The sequence below is a fragment of the Homarus americanus genome, unplaced genomic scaffold (assembly GCF_018991925.1).
Source record: "Homarus americanus isolate GMGI-L3 unplaced genomic scaffold, GMGI_Hamer_2.0 scaffold32583, whole genome shotgun sequence".
NCBI lineage: Eukaryota > Metazoa > Arthropoda > Malacostraca > Decapoda > Nephropidae > Homarus > Homarus americanus.
This window is the reverse complement of record NW_024713129.1, coordinates 8,439,209-8,465,482: the sequence shown is the minus strand read 5'-3', so window position 1 is coordinate 8,465,482 and position 26,274 is coordinate 8,439,209. Positions and strand designations below refer to the sequence as shown.

At 38.5% G+C, this 26,274-nt stretch overlaps 3 protein-coding genes across 5 annotated transcripts in view; 2 read left to right on the top strand and 1 right to left on the bottom strand.

The window, feature by feature from the left end:
- The window catches only part of LOC121866518 (gamma-glutamylcyclotransferase-like), a 43,434-nt gene extending 18,325 nt beyond the window's left edge, over positions 1–25,109 (bottom strand). Inside the window, exon 1 of one of the 3 annotated variants that reach the window (XM_042366294.1) lies at positions 25,027–25,109. The gene's annotated coding sequence lies outside the window, so the exon portion shown is untranslated. Of the gene's footprint in view, positions 1–23,630; positions 23,850–24,242; positions 24,459–25,026 lie in introns of those variants that run through there. The other 2 variants (XM_042366302.1, XM_042366287.1) reach the window with 2 other exon arrangements.
- LOC121870030 lies at positions 16,587–18,161 on the top strand. Its single transcript, XM_042371770.1, has one exon. The coding sequence runs from the start codon at positions 16,587–16,589 to the stop codon at positions 18,159–18,161; it is 1,575 nt and encodes a 524-aa protein (XP_042227704.1).
- On the top strand, positions 19,275–19,871 carry LOC121870023. Its single transcript, XM_042371759.1, has one exon. It carries the CDS (start codon positions 19,275–19,277, stop codon positions 19,869–19,871), a length of 597 nt encoding a protein of 198 aa, XP_042227693.1.
- Positions 25,110–26,274: the final 1,165 nt, after the last annotated feature.

The window sequence follows — 26,274 nt, the reverse complement described above, 5'->3', positions numbered from 1 at the left end:
TTTTTGCTGAAATGATGTACGTATTACAGTGGAAAGTGACGAAAGCAATGACTTTCGCTTTCTTTCGTTCAAAAGATGTTACCGCAATCGCTTTTCGAATGGTTTTCAGTTGTGGGATTATAAGGCTAATGATAGGATAGAATATTATTGTAATACAGTACGAGTACAACAGTTTTTTAACTGAAAACCATTCGAAAAGCGATTACGGAAAATCTTTTGAATAACGAAAGAAAGCGAAAGTCTTTCGTCATGATTTTATCCCACTTCCCACTATAATATGTACGTCATTCTAGCAAAAATATTACATTTCCATATTTATTTCCGAGAATATATTCATTCAGTCACAGTTAAGGTAAAATATACTTGTGATGTAATATTTTAATGAAAATCCAGTATCGTAGTTTTCTCTTGTTTCAAATTTAATTAACAAAGATTGATGTTTCAAATGTAATGAACAAAAATTTATGTCCAGTATCTATAAATTAACTTTAATAAATGAATACTTTGTTTTACATCGTCCTGTGCTACCATACCATGGATTTGGCTACTTTGGGCTCGCAAGAGATCTGCCCTGGCAACTGTACCGACACTCACAGCTGGTGGTGTGTTGGTGCATCGTTTCCATTGTTTACTGGTAGTTACTGGTAAATATTTTTCAACCTAACGAAACTATTACCCGTTTAGAGGTCGACCCCCAATTTTTTGCCAAATAATTTGGTCTTAAAAACTCGAACTACACACAGGTATATACGGTAAATAAGGACATGGGGGGCCAGGGTTTTTTTAGGGGGGCAGCAATAGTACACGGATTTTTAACATTCACGGGTATCTCTGTTACCTAACCCCCGCGAATGTTAAGGGCCGACTGTAACTCACTTTGTTTTTATGTTATACAGTACATAAAAAAAAATTGTACATCAATCTGATATATATATATATATATATATATATATATATATATATATATATATATATATATATATATATATATATATATATATATATATATATATATATATATATATATATATATATATATACATACATACATACATACATACATACATACATATACATACATATACATACATACACAGTCGGCCCTTAACATACGCGGGGGTTAGATAACAGAGATACCCGTGAATGTTAAAAATCCGTGTACTTTTGTCCAAGGTCACCACTCCTCCCAACTCGCTCCCTCCTCCGTCTCCTCCACCTCCACCGTCACTACTGCCGACAACAATCACAAATGTTTTGTGAATAACTGCACCTCCACTTCCTATGTACAGTACTGAACTGTACTGTGCTGTACATTTTTACAAACAATAAACATGACAAGAAAAGCTATTAAAAAAAAAGAGATAAAAACTTCACTTTACTGTACAGTCACTCAATTCCATAACGGGTGGTGAAGTGAGGGCAACGGTGGATTCAGCTGCTTCCTCACTGCCGCCAGTGATTGGTGTTAAATCTCTCCTTCGGTGATCAAAGAACATGGTGATGGGGAGTTGTCGTCTCTTTCATTCATTTCTTCCATGATGTTTTGTATGGAGCGAAAACGTCATCCATCCCTCGCATGAATTTCAGGGCACGCACCATGGAGGGGTCCATACTATAGGCCAGGTTTTTCAGTGCCTCAATATTCCTGGTCATCTCCCCCAACTTCTCCAACATTATTTCTTGGTGCTCTTCCTCATCCTCTTTCCCTTTCGCTTCCTCTTCCTTGCCTGAGTCTACTAACTCCTGTAGATCCTCCTCGGTCAGCTCAGTGTCGTGCTCTTCAATTAGCTCCCTAATCTCGTCCTCTACCATGTCCCGGAAGCCTTCAGCAGCCACTTTCCTTGACAGTGCCAGGGTCTTTCTGAATATTTTCATTAAAATCCATCAAAATCATTTTCCTTGTCATCGTCTTAAGCACCAAACAACTCCTCCCAGTCTTCTCCTTGAACAGGGCTAGAGGGTACGTGTTTTTCGAATCGTTTTCAATTAGAAAATGTTACAGCACATGTATATTTTACCTAAACTGTGCCTGAATGAATATATTCTCAGAAATAAATAGTAGTTTTGCTGAAACGTGATGTATTTCAATGTAAAATAGGATAAAATACATGACGAAAACAAAAGACTTTACCTAACGTTCCAATGTTCAAGAGATGTTACTCGTTTTTTTAATAGTTTTCAGTTAAAATACTGTTATATTACAATGATATTATATTCATACTGTGCTTGATATACTACATTCACGGAAATGTAATATATTTTTGCTGAAATGACGTACGTATTAGTGGAAAATGGGATAAAATCGTGACGAAAACAATGACTTTCGCTTTCTTTCGTTCAAAAGATGTTACCGTAATCGCTTTTCGAATGGTTTTCAGTTAAAAAAACTGTTGCATCACAAGTAAATTAGGATAGAATATTATTGTAATACAACAGTTTTTTAACTGAAAACCATTCGAAAAGCGATTACGGTAACATCTTTTGAACGAGAGAAAGCGAGTCATTGCTTTCGTCACTTTCCACTGTAATACGTACGTCATTTCAGCAGGCGATAGAAACAGGTTGTTAGCGATAACAGAGCATTTTCTTGTGAAATGGTTAGCTTGTAGAATGAAAGACAGTGCAAGTGTTAGCGGCCCTCAGATACGGAACAACCATCACACCAAGCACCTAAAAAACTAAGTGTTATATTACTCAAACTCTTTATTTTGATGATTGAATAGCAATTCTTTTTATTTCAGCTAACAAAAAGTGTTAGGAGGGCTTCAAGGGGAAAAAATGGGTGAAATTCTTGTGGCAGCGGCACCAATAAATCCTTTTTGCATGTATTTTAATGTCACAAATAACGTTTTCGCTAATAACGGTGTTTTTCAGGCACCTATTAAACGTTATTGGTGAGAGCCTACTGTAACTGGTATTTTTTACTTCATATTGCCTACATCAGATAAACTACAGTAATTGAGGTTAGACACTGTTATAAATTTGATTACGGGGTACTGGCAGGATGCCGTTAGAACCAACTGACCCTACCAACAGTGTTGCAAGTAAGACACAGCATTTTTTTTTTTTTTACATTTTTGGTGTCTCCATTTGTTAATTTTTTTTCTGTGGGGTTTCCACAATAGTAAACTGTTTTACCTACAGTATTGTAAAACGATTTGGGAAAAGAAATACTCGGTAAATTAAAATTTTAAATGGAATATCTTGAAACTGGCAACTGTGTGCTGAAGACGATGACAAGGAAAATTATTTTGATGGATTTTCATGAAAATATTCAGAAATATGGTATCATAGTATTTATTCAAGTGAATTAGGATAGAATATTATTGTAATACAACAGTTTTTTAAATGAAAACCATTCGAAAAGCGATCACGGCAAAATCTTCTGAACAACGAAAGAAAGCGAAAGTCATTGTTATCGTCATGATTTTATCCCACTTTCCACTGTAATACGTACGTCATTTAAGCAAAAATATTACATTTCCATATTTATTTCTGAGAATATATTCATTCAGTCAGTTAAGGTAAAATATACTTGTGATATAATATTTTAATGAAAATACCCGGCATTTAGAAATACGGTATCATAGTTTTCTTTTGTTTCAAATTTAATTAACAAAGATTGATGTTTCAAAGGTAATGAAAAAAAATTTATGTATCTATAAATAAACTTTAAAAAATTAATACTTTATGTTTTACATCGTCCTGTGCTACCATACCATGCATTTGGCTACTTTGGGCTTGCTATGATGACGCAAGAGATCTGCCCTGCCAACTGTACCGACACTCACAGATGGTGGTGCATCGTTTCCATTGTTTACTGGTAGTTGCTGGTAAATATTTTACAATCTAACGAAACTATTACCCGTTTAGTGGTCGACCGCCAATTTTTTGCCAAAAAATTTGGTCTCAAAAACTCTAACTACACACAGGTATATACGGTAAATAAGGACATAGGGGGCCAGGGGTGCTTTTAGGGGGGCAATACAATTCATTAATAATACGTAGAATATTAAAACACACGAGGAAATGAGACAGCATTGTTTTCGTTGATTACAAAAACCATTAACCGAATGGTTCTACATATAAAACAAGAAAATAAGACCCTGGTTGTAGCTGTAGTAAAATGAATGTAAAAAATTAATATGGTTGTTTTAAGTAATGTTATCTAATGTTAATAAATAGAACATTAAAGTAGCAAACCATTAATGTTAAAGAAAAAAGTGAGACTGCGCGTATGTAAGTGAGCATATGTACTGTAAAATCATACCGTCATTACTCTACATAAGAATATGAAAGCAACACTTATTTACTGTTCATATATATTGAAGGGTTAAATGTTGTACTCTGTACTGTATCGACAAACAGAGAGAGAGCAGCCGAACTGCCAGATGTAAACAAACCTTAATTTCCCGCGGCTTTGTTTTTTTTTTTTACGGGGATTAGCCCACCCGGGCACAGGTCACTGACCCACACTGGAGCCTGAGGGGCAAAAATGTAATACTCCTGTAATAATAATGATAATGATTCAGATAAGTAAAAAAAAAAAATAAATAAATAAAAAAGCTGCCTACCGTATATCTCGGCCTATAAGATGGAATTTGAATCTTTAAAAAATTGGCCCAAAGTTAGGGGGTCGTCTTAATCACCAGGTATAAAATTCTTACCTCTTAAATATTGCGATTTAGCATGTCAACATGGAAACATCGTAAACCACTCACAAGGTCCTACCACAAATTATTTTACACTGAAACTTACGTTTGGGAAGCTGGATTAAAATTAAGATTAACGGTATATTAAAATAATAAAAATATATTATAAACCTGTCTAACATCATCCCCCCCCCCATTTGCCAGTGATGAGACAAGAAAGGGAAAGTGACTGACTGTGACAGCCTGTGGCTATTTTTAGCCGTCTTGTGTTCGAGGTGGTCAGTAATGCATATCTGTATATTTACTGATCATAATACTTATCTCCTATAAATAATTAATTTAACATTTATTTTTTTAAAAAGAATATTCAGTAAATGACTGCGTTAATTCTTCAAACTACCGACTGGTAAATTTAAGATGAGCATGATGAACACGAAGTCACGTTATCGGATTCGGAGTTTGGTCTTTAATGTTCACCATAAATGTATCAGGTCAACTTCACCTTCCGGGTATAGCCTCCCTTTTTCGCGAAACAAGTTTATAAATTAAAGAAAATACTTGCAGTGTGTTTAATATATTCCAGTATATTATAAATAAATAAATAAACAAATAAATCGGTAAATCTATTTCAAGTACAGTGAGTTCTGCTATAACGCGTGTTTTGATAACGCGAATTTGCTCTAACGCGATTTATGAATTCGGAACAATATTTGTATAACGCGATCGCTTGTTTGCTATAACGCGATTTTTGCTTACTATTTCTCCAATTTTGTGGTATTAACTGTGAATATGGTAAAGAAGAATATCTCCAAAAAGCATTCTGATGATAGAATTCCCGGTGATTATCGTAAAAGAAAGGATATAACACTTGAAGAGAAGCTTGATGTTATCAACCTCAAAATCACCCTTCTCCCCCATCAAGTTACATTCATATTTTTTCAAGGTAAAGTGTTAAATTTACTGTATGATTTCATTATTAGATATGAATGTAACATTTATTTAGACTGTGCTATCCTTTGTGTTAGGCTAACTACTAAATTTTTTCGATTTCGAGTAATCTGCACCTAACCCTATTTTCTCCATAAGCCCTGTTATTTCTATTACGCGATTTTCTATAACACGATATTTTACAAGAACACAATTATCGCGTTATAGCAGAACTACCTGTAAATGGAAATTTTTTATTCACACCGACATTAGTTCCAGTTAAATAACAGAAGCTTAAATGAGTCACTAGTGTTTACACTACTGTATACCAGCCGGTAAAATTTGATGCCAATACTTGAAGTGAATTGGCCTTATTTTAAATAACCAACCATAAATAAATGCAAAAATGAAAAAAGATCAAAGGTGAGACACATTACAGTCGACCCTCGTTAAAACGGACTAATAGGAGGGGGAAGGGTGTCCGTTTTAGCTGATTGTCCGAATTAACCGATTTAGGGGTTAAAATTGCATTATACAGCTATGTGTATGATTATTTGAGTGCCCCGTCATAGGAGTCCGTTTTCTCTCACTTCAGCACTCCTGAGTCGTCCGTTTTCTCTTAATCTTAGAGTGCACCAGAGACTGTTATGTCTTAGTAGTGACACAGAATTTGATATTCCCACTGGGGTTGCAATTGCTGATGCAACTAAGGTATGTCTGATTACAGTTGGAATATTCAAGATCCATTGCGAGTGATGTTTAAAGCTTCAACTGTCTTTATGGTTGGTAAAACTTGTCAAGTCTGTCAGTCTGAATGGCATGTGTGAGGCCTTGTGTTTGTACAACCGCTAAATATATAAATATATAATGTGATGATAATTATCAGAAACACATAGGCATAACGAGGTTTATTACAAAGTAATGAAAAGGATACTGTACAGTGGCTAGTCCACAAAACATGTAGCCATGTCTCTTTATTTGAGTGCCCCGTCATAGGAGTCCATTTTCTCTCACTTCAGGACGCCTGAGTCGTCCGTTTTCTCTTAATCTTAGAGTGCACCAGAGACTTTGTTATTTCTTAGTAGTGACACAGAACCAGAAATTTGATATGGACAGTTCAGATTTCGTCCGGTTTATCCGAAATCCGGATTAAAGGGGTCCGAATTGACGAGGGTCGACTGTATATTGCATGTATGTTGTGTTGTCAAAGGAAGAGAAACAATTGAAGCTCTTCAATTGTGCAATGAGGCAGAAAGATAGATCAGCAACCTAAGAACTTGGTCACAATTTCCATGATGTCATATGGAAGTAGGGTCTACCATTAGACAATACTGTACATTATGCTTACAATATCTTCCCAGGTGGTAGTACCTCCCTGTTTGGTAGCTGCCTACTACCTATACACAACTTTTAGTAATATTACTTTGATACAACAGGATAAATTAGACAAACAATGAAAATAAACAAACAAAAGTTATTTACCAAGACCTTCTCTCTGAGAACAGAGGGGAGATAAGACGGCTATTTATAGCCCGTCTTTGTGTAGGAAGTCGACCACACTATAAATAATTCATTTAAAATTTATTTTTTTACATAGAATATTCAGTACATGACTGCGATTATAAAATATTGTGAATTAGGATATTAAATATATATACAGTATTACCCCGCTTTACGCTGTTTCACTTTACGCGATTTCTCATATACGCGGTGCCTCGCCAGAACCGAACTTTCACTTTCCGCGGTTCATCTACCCATATACGCGCAGAGTGTCCGGCTCGACGCTATTTTTAGATTCGCCCCACCCGCCTGCTCCCGCCTCCGCCTGGGCAAGCCGCGCGGTAAGGTTGCGCAGTGCATGTCTCTGTTGCGTTATCACTGACGTCATATGACGTATCGGACTGTGATTGGCCATGCATCCCTACCCCCCTCTGCTGCTAGCTGTAATTGGCTTAAAGTAATATGACGTGTCCACCCGGGGAGGGAGGGAGGAAAGACGACGCTTGACCTAGCCACGGCAGTTTCATCCCTCCAGGCCCCGTATGCCGACCCATCTCTTCTACTAAGTTAAGTGTTACACCTAACTTTTATTTTTCCTAACCTAACCTTTATTTTTCCTAACTTAACCTTTATTTTTCCTAACCTAACCTCTTCTATATTACTTGTTTGTGCATACCATCATAAAGTTAAGATAAAATTTTTACTGCAACATAGTTGTGTGTCGTCAAAAAGTGGAGTTTGGGGGTCGGGCCAGTCTCTATTGGAATTAATCCCATATGTTCTGTTGTTCCATTTACGCGGATTTCACTTAACGCGGTACCCTGTGGGTTCAATTGCCCGCGTAAATCGGGGTACTACTATATATATATATATATATATATATATATATATATATATATATATATATATATATATATATATATATATATATATATATATATACATACACCTAGACCCCGACTTACGACTACGTGGACTTACGACCGCCTCAGATATAGATAAAAAAAAAAATTTTTTTTTTTTTTAAATGACACGCATTTTCTATACCGAAACGTTTCCAGTTAATGTAGTCTCCATGTATAATTAGAAAATTATGGGGGCCCCATGTGCATTCAGCTGACTACATTAAAGGTTAAGTGCTCAGTCACACTGTATCCATTCCTTATTATTTATTACTTTCACTGTACTGTATCCATTCATCATTATTCATTACTTTTACTGTACTGTATTTCATGTCGGACTTATGTCGGATTTGGATTTGGGTCCCTAACCCCGTCGTAAGTCGGGGTCTAGGTGTATATATATATATATATGTATATATATATTTGTGTAATAAATGTATGTAGTAAGTATGTACAGTAATCTTTTTCACTCAAATCCTAATGAAACACTATTGAATTAGAATACTGTAGAACAGTGATTGTCTCTCGTGAAGCAAGCTTAAAAATTAAAGAAAATACTTGCAGTGTGTTTAATATATTACAGTATGTTATAAATAAATAAATAAACAAATAAATCGGTAAATCCATTTCAAGTAAATGGAAAAATTTTACTCACACCGACATTAGTTCCAGTTAAATAACAGACGCTTAAGTGAGTCACTAGTGTTTACATTACTGTATACCAGCCGGTAAAATTTGATGCCAATACTTGAAGTGAATTGGCCTTATTTTAAAAAACCAAGGATGTGTAAACAGCACTGGTCAATGGGATGGTTGGTAAAGGACTAGTGGGTCAGTAAGCTCCCAATGGTAAGTGTCACATTTGGGGTACCGGTCTTATACAGCAAATAGAGCTCAAAAGCTACTTTTTAAATGGAAATTTTTGGGGTCATCTTATACACCCTGTCGCCTTGTAGGACGAGATATACTGTATCTACCTATTGGGAAACTAAAACCGTTCTGGACCATGGGAGTTTCCGGACCACAGAATGCCCGACTAGAGAGGTACAACCTGTAGTATTAAAATTATTAGTCATTCTAAAATTTAGCCATCCAAGCTCTGTCTACATAAAGATTTTCAACTACAGTAAAACCTCGATTAACCGACCACATATGGGGGGATGGGGCCGACGGATACTCCAAAAGGTCGGTTAATAGTGGTTAATAATACATAAAGTCTACGGAAATAAAACAAACATTTCCAAAGTACCTTTCCCTAACCTACCTCATTTAATTCCCTCTATTCATTTTTGTTCATTTGCCATTCATATTTCAATAGAATTTGCTTTAAAACATTAACCACTTTAGTAAATAAATATGAACCAGCATAGAAACCGTGAATAAAAAATGGAAAAGTCAAAGAACATATGTCATCACAAAAATTGTGACCAAGTCCCAGGTTGCTGATCTGACTTTCTGCCTCATTTACACACAATTGCAGGGTCTCAATTGTTTCTCTTACTATTGACAACACAACATACATACAGGTACATTGTTTCTCACTCTTGATTTTTTTTTCATTTTTGCATTTCTTTATGGTTCTTTATTACTATTATCATTATTAATATTATTACATTATCGCCCCCTAGGCCCCGATGTGGGTCAGTGACCTGCGCCCGGGTGGGCTAATCCCCGTAAAAAAAATGAATAAATAAATACAAAAAAAAAATAGGGGTTCGGGAATGATGGTTACATCGAAAGTCGGTTAATCGAGGTTCTACTGTATTATTTTTGGCTCGATATATGTAACTTTATTCATTTATTGAAACTCATTTACATTCACACACTGTCCTAAGGGCAAAGCTGTACTGTACATATACACAAAATAATGTACAAAATGATTACAGGTTGTACCTCTCTAGTCCGGCAACCTCGGGACCTGACCGGTGCCGGACCATGGAAATTGCCGGACCATGGAAATTCACCCTTTTCCTGGATAGATAGTGACTTGTGCTTATGCTTGGAAGCACTAACACCACTTTCTCTGCATCATGGTCTCTTTGAAGACATATTGAAGGGTTAAATGTCGTATAGTAGCTTCTTAAATTTCGAGTTTTTAATTCTTAACGTATTTTATTGGAACACAAAAAACTAAATAAATAAAAATTTTGACGGCGGAAACTTGAATTTCGACGGGTTTGAACGGCCCGCCAACGTGCAGACGACGTGCATAATCGTGTAAACAGCGTCATTTCTCTTATGTACAAAAGATTCATTATTGTTTATTACTGAATGTCTTTTTTTTAATTAATGTTTATGTGTGCAAAATGAGCAATACAATTCATTAATAATACGTAGAATATTAAAACACACGAGAAAATGACACAGCATTGTTTTCGTTGATTACAAAACCAGTGACTGACTGGTTCTACATATAAAACTGAAGAAAATAAGACCTTGGTTGTAGCTGTAGTAAAATTAATATGGTTGTTTTAAGTAATGTTATTTAATGTTAATAAATGGAACAATAAAAGTAGCTAACGATAATGGTAAAGAAAAAAAGAGAAATCGCGTACGTAAGTGCGCATGCGCACTCGTGAAAACATATCGTCATTACAGTGAGTTCTGCTATAACGCGTGTTTTGATAACGCGAATTTGCTCTAACGCAATTTATGAATTAGGAACGATATTTGTATAACGCGAACGCTTGTTTGCTATAGCGCGATTTTTGCTTACTATTTCTCCAATTTTGTGGTATTAACTGTGAATATGGTAAAGAAGAATATCAACAAGAAGCGTTCTGGTGATAGAATTCCCGGTGATGATCGTGAAAGAAAGGATATAACACTTGAAGAAAAGCTCGATTTTATCAACCTCAAAATCACCCTTCTCCCCCATTTACTGTATGATTTCATTATTAGATATGAATGTAACATTTATTTAGACTGTGCGATCCTTTGTGTTAGGCTAACTACTAAATTTTTTCGATTTCGAGTAATCTGCACCTAACCCTATTTTCTCCATAAGTCCTGTTATTTCTATTACGCGATTTTCTATAACACGATATTTTACAAGAACACAATTATCGCGTTATAGCAGAACTACCTGTACTTTACATAAGAATATGAAAGCAACACTTATTTACTGTTCATATATATTTTAATTAATGTTTCTGAATTTGTTTTTATTGAATTAATGTATGTGTGTGCAAAATTAACAATACAATTTATTAATAATACGTGGAATATTAGAGGAGACGAGACGGCTGCCGGCATTGTTTATGTTAAAGCTTACGAAACCAGTGACTGATTGGTTCTAAAATATAAAACTGAAGAAAATAAGACCCTGATTTTAGCTGTAGTAAAATTAATGTAAAAAAATTAATATGGTTGTTTGAAGTACCTGTAATGTTATTTAATGTTAATAAATGGAACAATATAAGTAGCTAACCATTAATGGTAAAAAAAAAAGTGAGACTGCACGTATGTAAGTGCACACATGTGAAAACATATCGTCATTACTCTACATAAGAATATGAAAGCAACACTTATTTACTGCTCATATATATTGAAGGGTTAAATGTTGTACTCTGTATAGACAAGCAGAGAGAGAGAGAGCGAGAGCAGCCGAACTGCCGGATGTAAACAAACCTTAATTTCCCACGGCTTTTTTTTTTTTAAGGGGATTAGCCCACCCGGGCATAGGTCACTGACCCACATTGGGGCCTGAGGGGCAAAAATTTAATACTCCTGTAATAATAATAATTCAGATAAGTAAAAAAAAAAAAAAAAAAAAAAAAAAAAAAAAAAAAAAAAAAAAAAAAAAAAAAAAAGCTGCCTATCTACCTATTGGACAAACTAAAATCATTCCGGACCACAGAATGCCGGACTAGAGAGGTACAACCTGTACTAAGATTTTTGTCTAGTGCAAACTATAGCATGATTATATTCAAATTAATCACTATCTTATATGTATTCCAGCAATGTAAATTTTATTCTCCCATGTCACTTCTATTAAATTTTATAAGCAAAAAACAAAAACTCAATCTAAAGGACATAAATAAACAATTAAATATTTCACACCTCGGCCCCAACTGTCAAATATGTCACTGTCACCCCTCTCTCCCTCCCTACGCCCCACCTTCCCAGAAAAGGTTTGGTGTTTTCAGTAGGCTTTAAGTTTTATCTTATACAATATCTCAGACTAAAGTTAGGAGAATATAATTTGCATTGCTGGAATTCTTGCAAGACAGCGAATAACTTGAATATAAACGTCATATATTTTACACAAAAGATAAAATTTTTGCTCTCTGTAATAAAATTCTTAAATTAGATCTAAAATTTGTATGTCTAATGCAAATTATAGATTGTTTATATTCAAATTAATCACTATCTTATAAGAATTTCAGCAATGTAAATTATATTCTCCCCGGTCATTTCTATGCAATTTTATGAGCAAAAAACAAAAACTGGACTAAACAACATAAATACTTCACCAGACCTTCCCTGCTAACTGTCAAAGTACACCTCACCTCCTGCTCCCCCCTCTTCCCATGCTCCCTACCTCCCTCCCACCTTCCCAACAAAGGGTTGGTGTTTTCAGTAGGCTTTAAGTTTTATCTTATATAATATCTCAGACTAAAGTTAGAATATAATTTTCACTGCTGGAATCCTTGCAAGACAGCGAATAATTTGAATATAAACGTCATATATTTTGCACAAGAGATAAAATTAATCACCTGCATCACATTACAGTAGTGATTTAAAAGTTCTTGTGTATATGTACGAATATATATACAGTATAGTGATTTAAGGGCGATTTAGGGAAATTTTAGGAGTGTTTCTGACTTTATGCATTTTTGGCTTTGCTTTGTATATACTTTTCTGTGAGCTGGAACCAATTACCCAATATCCCGTTGAAACAATGGTTTCGGTTAATGAAATTTTCGGTTAACGAACGACCCTCTGGAACGAATTTAGTTCGTTAACCGAGGGACCACTGTATAGAGTACAGCTCCTCCTTGACTTATGTCCACCCGCACTTACGACCTGCCTCAGTCGTACCACAATTTGGTCAAATTACGTATTTTCAAGTCCCAAAGTCAGTACACAGACAAAATTTTCATCAGTAATTCACTTTAAAATGGCTGGCAAGCTTAAAAGTGAGTGTTTTGTGGTGCTGAGAAGAAAAAGAGACCCCCATTTTCGATTTTCTATGTGTTATTTAAGCATTTCCGATTTACGACCTGGATGATGGTCCCTAACCCCGTCATAAGTCGGGGAGCAGCTGTATTGAGATGGTGGGAGATGAGAGACCCAGAGGAGGTTGGAGTGTGTAAGGGGAGCTTGTTTATGTATAATCACCTGACTCAGCCCTCGCCTGGGCAGGCGATGCAGGGTACTGGCACTGTAGTTATCCAGATCATAGAGGCAACACCTAACCTGGTTTCTCTTGAGACTTTCAACATGTAAGTTTAACTGGTACTTTTTGTGTACACAGGTAGACTACGTCCATTGCATCGTTTATCATTGTGACAACATAAAATATGGCAAATTAAGTACTCATTGTAAGTGTTAAGATTAGACTAATTACATAGCTATGATTGTTATGTAAATACATATTGGATTAAACATTTATGTATGACTGCCTATGTATGATTTATTTGAAATACTAAAATGAATTGTATTCAACAGGTTTGACCGAATTATAACGTTCGAGTTTAATGTGAAGAGTCTGATTAACCTTTTAACGCTCAGAAAGCGTTTACAGTCCAAAGTGAATGGTCTACAGTGTAGCAGGGTGTAAGCAGGATTCAACACGCAGCCAGCAGAGAGGACCAAGGTCAACCTTAGGGGTTCACCAACTCAACCCACTCGAGGGATGTGTGTGTGTGTGTGTTCCCAGTGTCACAGAGTACAGTGTAACGCCCATAGATTTATCGTGGCGATAATATTTGAACCTTGTTATTGAAGAAAATAATATTGTCAGAGTGAGCTCAGCCACTCTTAGTGTAGCTTGGCTCACCAACACGCGTCACTCGAGGGACGAGTGCGTGTGTGCATGTATGTGTGTGTATCCAGTGGTGAGAAGAGCAGTGCAACGCCCGTATACTTCTCGCAGCGATAATATATAAACCTTGTTAGTCAAGAAAAGTCTTGTCTCAGTGTAGTGCATATGAGAATGAAAACACATGTCATTATTGTTGTCTAACGTAAGTGCAGAACACATTTAGCAATCATATTTGACTGAAGTGATATCACATTGTAAATCACCCAAATATCAAAGTAAAATTTGTAATGATATCAGGTGCGAGTGTCAGAGTGGTCATAGTGAGTGCCAAGTGGACTGTAACGAAAGCAATAATACAAGGCACACGAACGTGCCCTGATAAATGAGTAGAAGTCAAGGCACATGAACGTGCCCTGACAATTTGAGTGAGACAAGGCACACGAACATGCCCTGATTTATGAGTGAGACAAGGCACATGCACGTGTCCCAGTAAATGACTGAAAGAACGAGGCACACGCACGTGCCCATCAGATGAACTCGAGCCTAGACATAGGGTCACCTTATTGGGGGCATAAGTAAGTGCCCAATAATCAAACACACGTGGCCGAAAAACATATTCGGATTGGCAATGGCAAACAAGGTGCTACCAAGTGACAACGAACGCAATTCAAATTACCTGACTAAGCAAGATGTCGGAAATTGGGTATATTGACGATATGGAAGGAGAGTCGAACCTAGATGGAAGCAAACATTTTGACCAAATGACAATGGATCCGCCCGCCGAGGTACAATCAGAGACAGGTGAAACAGGAAATGAGCTTGCAATACCAGGAGATCCACGGGAAAGTCACAGTCGTGAATTGGATTATCAACAAGCAGTGACCAGAGCTGAGGCAGAGTGGATGAAGACGATGCACACTGGAATGGTGGCAGGTCAAGAGACATCAGCACTAACACGAAGAAGTGATAGCTCACAGCCTTCGACAGAGAACTCCAGCAATTGTGAGAAGCCAATAGTACGGGAAGAAACCCAGCAACAGGCATCGGTCAATGTCGAGAAAATGGCATCATCTTTACCGCCAATGCTTGCAAACAAAGCGCCTCAAATCACAATGATGCATCCACAGGGAGAACCAGGGAAGGGTGAAGAAATAAGAGAGTTAGTGGCTACGATGCGCATGCCACAAGCCACACTTCCAAAGTTTAAAGGACAAGGTCGGGTGGAGTTTCGGACCTTTATGCATTCCTTCCGTCGATACATGACAAATGCGACCGAGCCAGAGAAGTACAAGTACCAACTGTTCATGGATGCTTGTGAAGGAGAAGAGTTACATCAAGCAATCATGGGATGTGACTATCTAGAGCCAGACCGAGCCTACAACAAGGCAATCAAGATCCTGGAGACAAGGTTTGGAGATAAGTACAGTATGCATATGCAGACCAGCGGGGCGTTCGACGACGAAGGGCTGCAATAACTTGCATCTCAGCTATGGGGTGCAGTAAGCCATCTGGAGAATCTGAACTTGATGTCTGAACTTGAATCAAGGCAGACCTTCAGAACATTGGTGGTTAAGCTATATTTGGAGGGGAAAGCGGTGACGATGGATGACATGGCTCTGCTATCAAGCGAGGACAGTCAAGAAGGAAGTAAGAAAAGCCCAGAAGGATCATCATCAAGCAAACGAGCCATGGGCCTAGTGACTATCAGTGAAGCGAAAGGCAATGGAGGAGAAACAAGCTCTGGAAAAGGCTCGTGCCCAGTGTTCCAGAGCACATGGATTAGCAGGGTGCGACAAATTCCAGAGCATGTCAGTGAGGGAGAGGTTAGAAAGGGTAAAAAGATTACGTTGCTGTTTCTTGTGTCTGAGAGTGGGCCACCGTGTTGCTGAGTGTTGGTCACGCTTCAGGTGTGGCACTGATGGGTGCAAAGAGAAGCGTTCTAGACTGTTGCATCAAGAACGAAGGGATCAGGCACTTACTGAAAGTATGTCAAACATAAGCAAGGGTGGCGTGAAGCGAAATTTTCAAGGTCTCGTGAAACAGGAATCAATGGCAGGCACCTCTGATGCTGGCGTGGCCCAGAAAGTCAGCGACAGTTCGTACATGGCCGTAAAAATAGGCCATGTCTATGCTACAGGGACAAAGGACGGCCATGAAAACCCATACAGCTGCGAAAGAGACATCTGACTATCGACGAAAAATGCCAAGATTAAACTGCCCATAATGAGTGTGAAGATTCGGGGAAAGGACTCACACCAACGAATTCACATCAGAACTTTAGCTCTCTTGGACTCGGGCAGCGACAGGTCGTATTGCACCAAAGATCTGGCACAGAAACTAAGGGTGAAAGGGACACCGACCCTGGTAACCATGGGTACACTTGCGCAAGATACTCGAGTCAGCGGAGGTAGAACTAGAAGTGGTTGGCGCAGGCATGAAACGAGGCAGAACCATACTTATGCTGAAAGTACTCATAATACAAAATTTCCCCACCACGCTGCGCAACTCTGTATCACACATAAGTGATATTTCAAGGTGGACCCATCTGCGAGGTGTGGAATTACCAGAATTGCAGAGCAACAGCCCTGGTACCCTTGGAGGTCAGAGCAGGAAGGGATGGAAAGACAAGTTAAGCTTTTTTGGGAGCTGGAAAGTGGGGACACAGGAGCCTTGCAGTCAGCAGCTCATTCTCTTGAGGACAAAAGAGTGTTGAGGCTATGGTCAGAGACAGGCATCAAAACTAATGGTCATTACCAATTTCCCATACCGTTCCGTAATGAGAACACGGAACTCCCAAACAACAAGGCCATGGCGGAACGTCGACTAGATGGGCTTCGAAGGAGACTATCCAAGGACGCACGGCTGCGACAAGGATACGTAGAGGAAATAAATAAACTGCTTGCTGAAGGATATGCTGAATCAGTGTCTAAGTTCCAGTTGGAGTCAGATACTGGACTGGTCTGGTATCTGCCTCATCACCCGGTGTTGAACCCAAATAAGCCAAACAAAGTACGCATAGTTTTTGACTGTGCAGCCAAACACAAAGGGACATCGCTGAACAACCAGGTACTACAAGGTCCAGACTTCAACAACAAATTACTTGGAGTCCTGTTTAGATTTCGCCAAGGAACTACAGCCATCATGGCAGATGTGGAGGCTATGTACCATCAAATCCAAGTAGAGCCAGAACATCGAGATGCGTTAAGATTCCTCTGGTGGGAGAATGGGAACCTGAGTAGAGAGCCAGTAACTTACAGGATGAAGGTGCACATCTTTGGTGGGGTGTGGAGCCCTTCATGTGCAACTTACACCCTCCGGCACACATTTCAAGACCACAGATCCGAGTTTCCCGACATGGTGGCGCAAGCGGAAGTCAACTTCTATGTTGATGACCTACTCATGTCACTGGACTCGTCAAATGAAGCATCAATGTTAGCGTGTCAGCTTAGAATACTGTTGGCGTGTGGAGGATTTCGGTTAACTAAGTGGGCCAGTAATCACAAAGGGGTGTTGGCTACCATCCCACCAGAGGAGAGGCAAAATGCACTGAAGGAAATTGATCTGAGGCAAGACAAATTGCCAATGGAGCGAGCCCTGGGGGTTAGGTGGCTCCTGGAAGGTCATCAGCTCGCCATCAAGGTGCAGCCAAACTCAAGGCCAGCGACCAGGAGAGGAGTACTAAGCCTTGTCAGTTCTATTTATGACCCACTGGGGTTTGTGGCCCCATTCATCATCAGGGCTAAAATATTATTTCAGTGTGAATGCAGGCGTCAATTAGGGTGGGATGAACCTTTGTCGGCTATTAATCACACGACCTGGAGCACCTGGCTAGAAGAACTGGCCCACCTAGGGAAATTAAGTGTACCCAGATGCCTAAAAACAGCATGTGCTAAAGAAATCATCTCGGCACAGTTGCACACATTCTGCGATGCATCGCAGGCTGCTTACGGTGCAGTGACTTATTTGAGACTGATAGACTCTGGCGGAAGTATCCAGTGCTCTTTCGTGTACGGACGGGCCAAGCTGGCCCCACTCAAGCAATTGACAATACCAAGGCTGGAACTTTGTGCAGCTGTCCTGGCAGTGAATGCTGATCGAACAATTCGCCGAGAAATGACCATGACCATACACGAATCTTATTTTTGGACGGAAAGCATGCTAATCTTGCAGTACATCGCCAATTCGAGCTGATGATTTCAAACGTTTGTAGCCGACAGGATAGCAGTCATACAAGAGCTGTCAAGAACTGACCAGTGGAGACATGTTGACACATCGCTGAATCCAGCGGATGATGCAACTAGGGAATTACCTGTCCTGGACCTGGTTGCAGGATCTCGGTGGACACGAGGTCCTGATTTTCTACTCAGTATTGAAGAACGGTGGCCAAAGGGAAAGGAACTGCCAGCAGTTCTGAACGATTTACTGGAGGTGAAAGGAGAAGTACACCAGAAATCTGTAGTTGCTCTGGCAGTGAGCGAGCAGTCAAAATGGTCCCTCGCCAAACTGTGGCTCAGGTACTCATCATGGTACCGCTTAGTGAAAAGGGTGGCATGGATTAAAAGGTTCATTTGGTGGCTTGGATCCAGTATACAAGGACCGCAGACCTGCGCCTCAAATTGAAGGCTAAGCACTGAGGAACTACAGTCGGCTGAGCAGGCAATTATAAGACTGGTGCAGAAAGAGGCTTATGAGAAAGAAATCCAACCTGTCATAAAGGGTGAGCTGCCAAGGGACAATAAGCTATATAAACTGGAAACTTACTTGGACGAGCGAACGTTGCTCAGATCAAAGGGAAGAATTAAAGGAACCCTTCTTGGGCGAAGTGGTGAGGAGCCAATCTTGCTGCCTAGAGACCACCACATCACCGAAATCATAGTGCGGGAGATGCACGAAGAGAGAGCCGAACATGCCGGACGAGAGCACACGATAGCGAGTGTGAGGTAAAGGTATTGGATTCCCCAGGGCAGACGCTTGCTTGATAGAATCATACGACGCTGTGTAGTGTGCCGACGGAACAACTGGAGAAGTCGGCATCAAAGGCAAGCTGACTTACCAATAGATCGTGTCACGCCTGGAAAGGCTCCATTTGCTTACACTGGAACGGACTGTTTTGGTCCCTTCATTATCAAGGTAGGGAGGAAACAGGTCAAGCGCTGGGGATGTCTGTTTACATGTCTAACTATTAGGGCTGTTCATCTAGAAGTCTTGGCCTCATTAGGCGCAGATTCCTTCCTCAATGTAATAACAAGGTTTTCACGACGCAGAGGTACACCAGAGCGTATTAGGTCGGATAATGGGACAAACATGGTACGGGCAGCCAAAGAGCTCAAACTGGCTGTGAAAAGTTGGGAGCAAGATGACAGACTCAGAGGTGCCTTACTGAAAGCAGATATTGACTGGGTCTTCAATCCACCAGCTGCCCCATACATGGGGGGAGTATGGGAAAGGCAGATTCGCACAGTAAAGAAGGTCCTACAGACGATTGTGGGCTCACAAGTTTTAGACGATGAACGTCTGCAAACACTGTTTTGTGAAGTGGAAGCCATAGTTAACAAGAGGCCAATCAACCCGGTTCCAAACACTCCAAATGAACCAAAGGCTCTCAAGCCTGCTGATCTTTTGCACTTAAGTAGAAAGGGTAATCGTCCCTTAGGAGGAAGGTCAATAGGCGAATCATACCACAGAAGGTGGAAGCATGTCCAGTACCTTGCAGATCAATTTTGGAAGCGATGGCTGACGGAGTACCTCCCTCAACTCAGAACTCGACAAGTGCATTTCAGACCACGGCGCAACTTTTGCCCTGGTAACCTAATCATTATAGCACAAGCAAATAGTCCACGCAACAAATGGCACCTTGGTCGAGTGATGGAAGTCAAGGCTGGCGAGGATGGACTTGTATGACAGGCAGTGGTTAAGACGACAACGTCCACGATGCTGCGACCTGTGACAAAATTATGTTTGTTGGAGGGACCAATGGAAGGGGCTGACGGAATTGGGCAGGAAAATGAATTGGGTATCCACACAAGAAGACAGTGATGTCCGAACGTCAAAGGACCGAGATGTCCTAAGGAGCTGATAAGTACTGATAGCCTGAGGGCAGCGACAGTCACAAGAAAGTGACAAAGTTAAATACCACCAGCCTGAGGGCAGCATAGTCACAAGAACGTGACAAAATTAAAGTAAAATACCACCAGCCCGAGGGCAGCATAGTCACAAGAACGTGACAAAAAAAAGTATCAAAGGCCTGATCTGGTTTTGAGAGTGAACGCTCAACGGAGTGGGTGTTACCGCAAGTAGTAATGAGTAGGATGACACATAAACAAACATTATGTTAGGCTGTAAGTCATGTCATGTTTATTGGGTGTGCCTACCCATATACAGTATATAGAGTATTGAGATGGTGGGAGATGAGAGACCCAGAGGAGGTTGGAGTGTGTAAGGGGAGCTTGTTTATGTATAATCACCTGACTCAGCCCTCGCCTGGGCAGGCGATGCAGAGTACTGGCACTGTAGTTATCCAGATCATAGAGGCAACACCTAACCTGGTTTCTCTTGAGACTTTCAACACGTAAGTTCAACTGGTACTTATTGTGTACACAGGTAGACTGTGTCCATTGCATCGTTTATCATTGTGACAACATAAAATATGGCAAATTAAGTACTCATTGTAAGTGTTAAGATTAGACTAATTACATAGCTATGATTGTTATGTAAATATATATTGGATTAAACAATTATGTATGACTGCCTATGTATGATTTATTTGAAATACTAAAATGAATTGTATTCAACAGGTTTGACCGAATTATAACGTTCGAGTTTAACGTGAAGAGTCTGATTAACCTTTAAATGCCCAGAAAGCGTTTACAGTGGGGGTACTTCAATTAGTCGGATTTTGTGATAATTCAGCAAGGTCAGAGCCCCATATGGGCTGAGTTATCAAGGTTTTACTGAACCTAGATTTTGCCAAGGCTTTCGACATCGTATGCCATGAAAGGCCGAGAATCAAATTGGAAGGGTATGGAATTCGGGGAAGTGTCCTAGCATAACCATTAATGGTACAAAATGGGGTACCACAAGGGCAGTGTATTGGGCTCATTGTTATTGGTTTGTTTGTTTCATAAATGACATGCCGGAAGTTACACACTCCTCCACACAAATGTTTGCGGATGATGCCAAGTTATTCTGGGAAATTAAGAACCAAACTGACTGTGAAGAGCTGCAGAAAGATCTCTGCGAGCTTCAAGAATGGTTGAAGATATGGCTGCTAAGATTCAATGTCACGAAGAGGATGCACCTGGGTCGTACCAATGGTAAGGGGGCGTATCACATGTCCCAACAGGATGAAGAAACTACATTAATAGAGATCGAATGTGAAAAGAACCTGGGTGTGTATGTTGACAATGAACTAAACTTCTCGGGCCATTGTGAGTACCTCCCCCCCCACCCCAATCTTCCCAGCCAGGGTTGGGCGGTTATAGGATTAGTTTTTATCTTATATTATATCACAGACTAAAGTTAGAATATAACTTGCATTGCTAGAATTCTTGCAAGACAGCGAATAATTTGAATACCCTGTATAAACGTCATATATTTTGCATGAGATAAAATTTTTAGCCCTTTGTAATAAAATTATATTCTCCCATGTCAGTTCAATGACATTTTATAAGAGAAAAACTTAAAGTCACTCTTAAGGACAGATAAATAAATAAGCACTAGACCTTGGCATCAACTATCAAACATATCACCTCACCCCCCATCAGCTGATCGCCAATAAACAGACCATTTCACGTCCCATAATTTTAGCTGTGTTGATTTATGAGTGTTTATTTTAACATAATACTACAAAAAACAATGTTTTGTTTATTCTAGATGGGTTGAGGTGCATCTGGGTAGACTCTCAGTCTTTTTAGTATTTTGTGTTTCTCTCAAGTACCAAACTAAACTATTTCATTGAAACAACTTCTATTTAATGCGAATTCGGTTTAAAGCGACCTCTCTTGGAACATATCTCGTGTTATATTGACGTTATACTGTATTCATTACTTCAAACACGAGCACATAGGAAGTTTATCAGAAACCTTATACTACATGAATTAACTGTTAAACTCTGGTAGCAAATTCACGCTTTCAGAGGATGCATTTAATATTGACTTATTTTTACCCACAAAAAGGCATACTAAGACAAATTACATATCAGAAATACTACATTATGTAAAAGCTAACAAAATTACTAGTTCATAGTGGACAGGGCTTTGAAGTAGAGGGAAAATGTGGGGTAAAATAAAATAAAAAACACGAAACAAACTTTTTAACACCTTAAGTAACCTTTAAAAATACTAAAACTCTGTAACGTTTACCTTATTCATGTTTTCGGTGTTAAGTATGTGAAGGTGTTTTAGGTTTTTAGTATGTTGGTTTTTCGGTGCTCATATGAGGAAAAAGCTATAAACTCAAAAGTGATTCTTAATATTTTTATAAGTTAGGAAAAGTTAAGTAAGGTTTTCAAAAGTTTGTTTGGCATTATTTTCAGTATTTTACCCAACATTTTCCTTCTACTTTAAACAACTAATATTGCGTGCAATTTTATCGGTTAAAATACTTGAAAATTTTTATTTTCCAACGGAAATACTATGGAATAATTTTATTTTATTTGTTTCCCTCTTTCTCCCTATATGACTCAATAAATAGGTGTTGGCAACTTCTTCATATTAACCAGACTATCTTTGTGGGTGTGGGGAGATTATCCTGTGGGTGTGGGGAGATTATCTTTTGAGTGAGGGGAGGTTAGTCTGTGGGTGTGGGGAGATTATCTTTTGAGAATGTACAGAGGAGGGGTACCAAATTAGTACCACAGATCAAGGATTTATCTTATGAGGAAAGACTAAGGAAATTACAGTTACCGACACTGGCGTACAGAAAATCTCGTGGGGACCAAGTGGAAACATACAAGATAGTGTGTGGCATATATGACCAGGCATGTACAGCAGGAATGTTCCAGATGAGGGAGGATGACACTACCCGGGGGAACACAAAGAAGATCTACAAAACAAGAGCGAGGCTAAATCTCAGAAGACATTCGTTCCCGAGTAGGGTTGTCAACAACTGGAATGGGTTACCTGATTGGGTAGTGAATGTGGAGACGGTGGAAAAGTTTGAAGCAAAATTTGATAAATACTGGAAAAATCAAGAACAAGTATATAATTATAGGGCACAAATATCCGCCACACGCAGCCACCGTCTGAGTAGAGAAGAGGCTATTGAGCTGGAGTCACAGGCGTGAGCCTCTTCCAGATCATCTGTGAGATCCACTGTTCCATGGTTAGGTTAGGTTTTGTAAGGTTAGATGAATCGTTTTCTCACCCACCCAAAAACCCAGATTTCACAGGTTCTCCCCCCCCCCCCACATTATTCTAGGAGGGGGGAAACTAGTGATTTCTGGCGGAAATGAAAATCAAATTCGTTCGAAACTCATCCTATATCATCGAAAAAACATATTTTAATAACCAAACAAAGACTGGTGCATAAGTAAAAATTTATCTTATAATTAGACGTCTTATTCGAATTTGATAATAGATTAGTAGTAGGAATGAACGGTGTGTAAACGCAATAATAGTGCCTTTTACAAAATAATAAAAAAAATAGTTGGAATTAACTTACAAAACACATTAACAGGGCTCATATATTTGTTTCCAGTTGTCTTGCATTTAATCCAGTGTTATCTCTGAAGCAGTTAGGTCGATACACTCAGCTGCCGCCAGTGTTTACACCGTCAGCTGGTGTGTGTCGTCTGCACCATGACAACACTACACCACCCAGTCTTAGTATCATAGTTCCCACAAATTTATATTGCATATATTATAGTTATATTTTATCAAAGAAAAATATGAAAAAAATATATTGCAAGTCTAAATAATTATGACCGTGGATGCATACGGTGTAATATATATGTATGTGAGAAGTTCCTATAGATGGCAGCACATCTACACCACAACTCGGCGGCTGCTCTAATACGAACCGGTATGTGTACCACTAATAGTTATTTTGCTATCAATGAATATTATGAAGCATTCTGATATTATGATAAAAACAGTTTAGTAATGAGGGTTTATGTAGTTGAAATGTGAAAATGCTTTAACCTCAAAATAATAATCAATACACTGTTGTGATCATTGTTTACAGTATTACTATACAATCCCTTTACTGTTCAGACGATGTCGGCACAATGTATGGACAAATTATTTGTCTAATGTACTGAAAACACATTATTACCTTTCCTAATTCTGCGTAAGATGATAGGCGGATTCCACGTTGGGATCAGTAAGGTATAAATAATTTTAGTGATTGTTTTTTTTTTCATAAAATACGGTTACAATTACAAGCACTGTACTTGGAAACCAACGTGACCGATGAGAAAAATTATTATTTTCAAGAATTTATGGAAATTTTATCTGTCGTTAAGAACTATTACTCCGTCCATAACCAGCACTAAATGTCAAGGAATGCCACGTCAGCAATACTCGTACTTTGGTTCGTTGACCTGGCTTAAAAAAAATAGGAACTGTACTCGTCTTTATATTTCGTTTGTCTCCATTTCAAAACAAGATAAGATCACACACAAGTATATTACAGTTGTTAAATATTGTTGTTGTATCATATCAGACATGTAAATATTGCAGTTCTTTATGTAACTTAAGATGTGGATGTTGTGCAGAATGGCTAGGGGCAGTGCCGTCTAAAGCATGACTTAAAAATCTCCAAAGTTCTCGTACTGTGCATTGTGATTGAAATAACCGCAATTTGTTAGTGTACTGTATTTAAAGTCAGTAGACAGACTTTTCACGCTTTAAGAAAATATATGCATTCCATTAATAGCTCATTTTTTTATGACCGTATTCGGTGTAGCTTGGTGGGGTCTCCTAGTGTGTATTTTATATGAGGAAACGAAGTACTGTATTCATTCCACTGCAAAAAGAAACTAAGTGAAATATGTAGCTTAAAGTGAGTCAGCAAAATATTCCGAAAGCCTTAAAGACTGTTGAACGTTTTTACGAACCTTGCAAAGCTTGATTAATTGTTCTGTGATGAAGACGGTCTCCAGGAGTAATCTAGTGGGTGTGTACTTACTGTAGTGTTGCAGCGTGAGCAGCTACTGACCACTCCTTGACCCTGTGTGACGTGTCCACATTTTTTTATTATACAAAAGGTCTATCAAACTTACTTAGATAAATTGATACACACATATATATATATATATATATATATATATATATATATATATACAGTATATATATTATCTATATTTTTTTTTGCGCGCGCCCTAAATCTTCACTTCCATGTTATCATCCACACATGCTTTGTATCGCACATCTGCATGCACACCTACGCGCGTCTTCCTTTCTTTCTCACAACACTCACCGAAAAACATATGATGTTGATACTGTCTGTTTGGCATATTAGTGATTCAAGACACGTCCTGTTTATACTCGAGAGTAAATTTTTTTTTTCGACTTCATTAAGAATCGTTAAAGCAATCTTCACGTTCAAGATCAACTTTATCTTAAAGTTTATTTCGTTGGACAAAATACGTTGCATTTGGCAGCCAGATTTTCGGTAATCTGTTATATAGTTGTAATTAAAACTCAATTATTAGTTAACAAAAAAAATCTGGATCATTGTGCAAGAAAACATATATATATATATATATATATATATATATATATATATATATATATATATATATATATATATATATATATAAATACTATATGATATATATATATATATATATATATATATATATATATATATATATATATATATATATATATTTCATGTAGCTCCACAATGAAAACGTGGATAAGATAGATCTTGAGAAAATCACACGGGGAAAAGGGAAACAACGGAGCACATTAGCTTTTGTCTTTATTCAAGACATCTTACGAACATAAGAAAATAAGGAGTCTGCAATAGGCCGGTTGGCCTGTGCATGGCAGCTCCTGTCGAGAGTTACTACCACTCTCTATCATCCATGAATCTATCTAGCCTCCTTTTGAAACTTTCCAGGGTTCCCGCACTTAACTACAAAGTTGCTAAGCTTGTCCCACTCGTCTACCACCCTATTTGTGAACCAGTTTCTTCCTATCTCCCTCCTAAACCTAAACTTATCCAACTTGAATCCGTTGCTCAGAGTCCTATCCTGCTCGGATATTATAGGAACTTTATCTATATCCCCTTTATTGATTCCTTTCACCCACTTAAATACTTCTATGATATCTCCCCGCACTTTTCGTCTTTCTTGGGA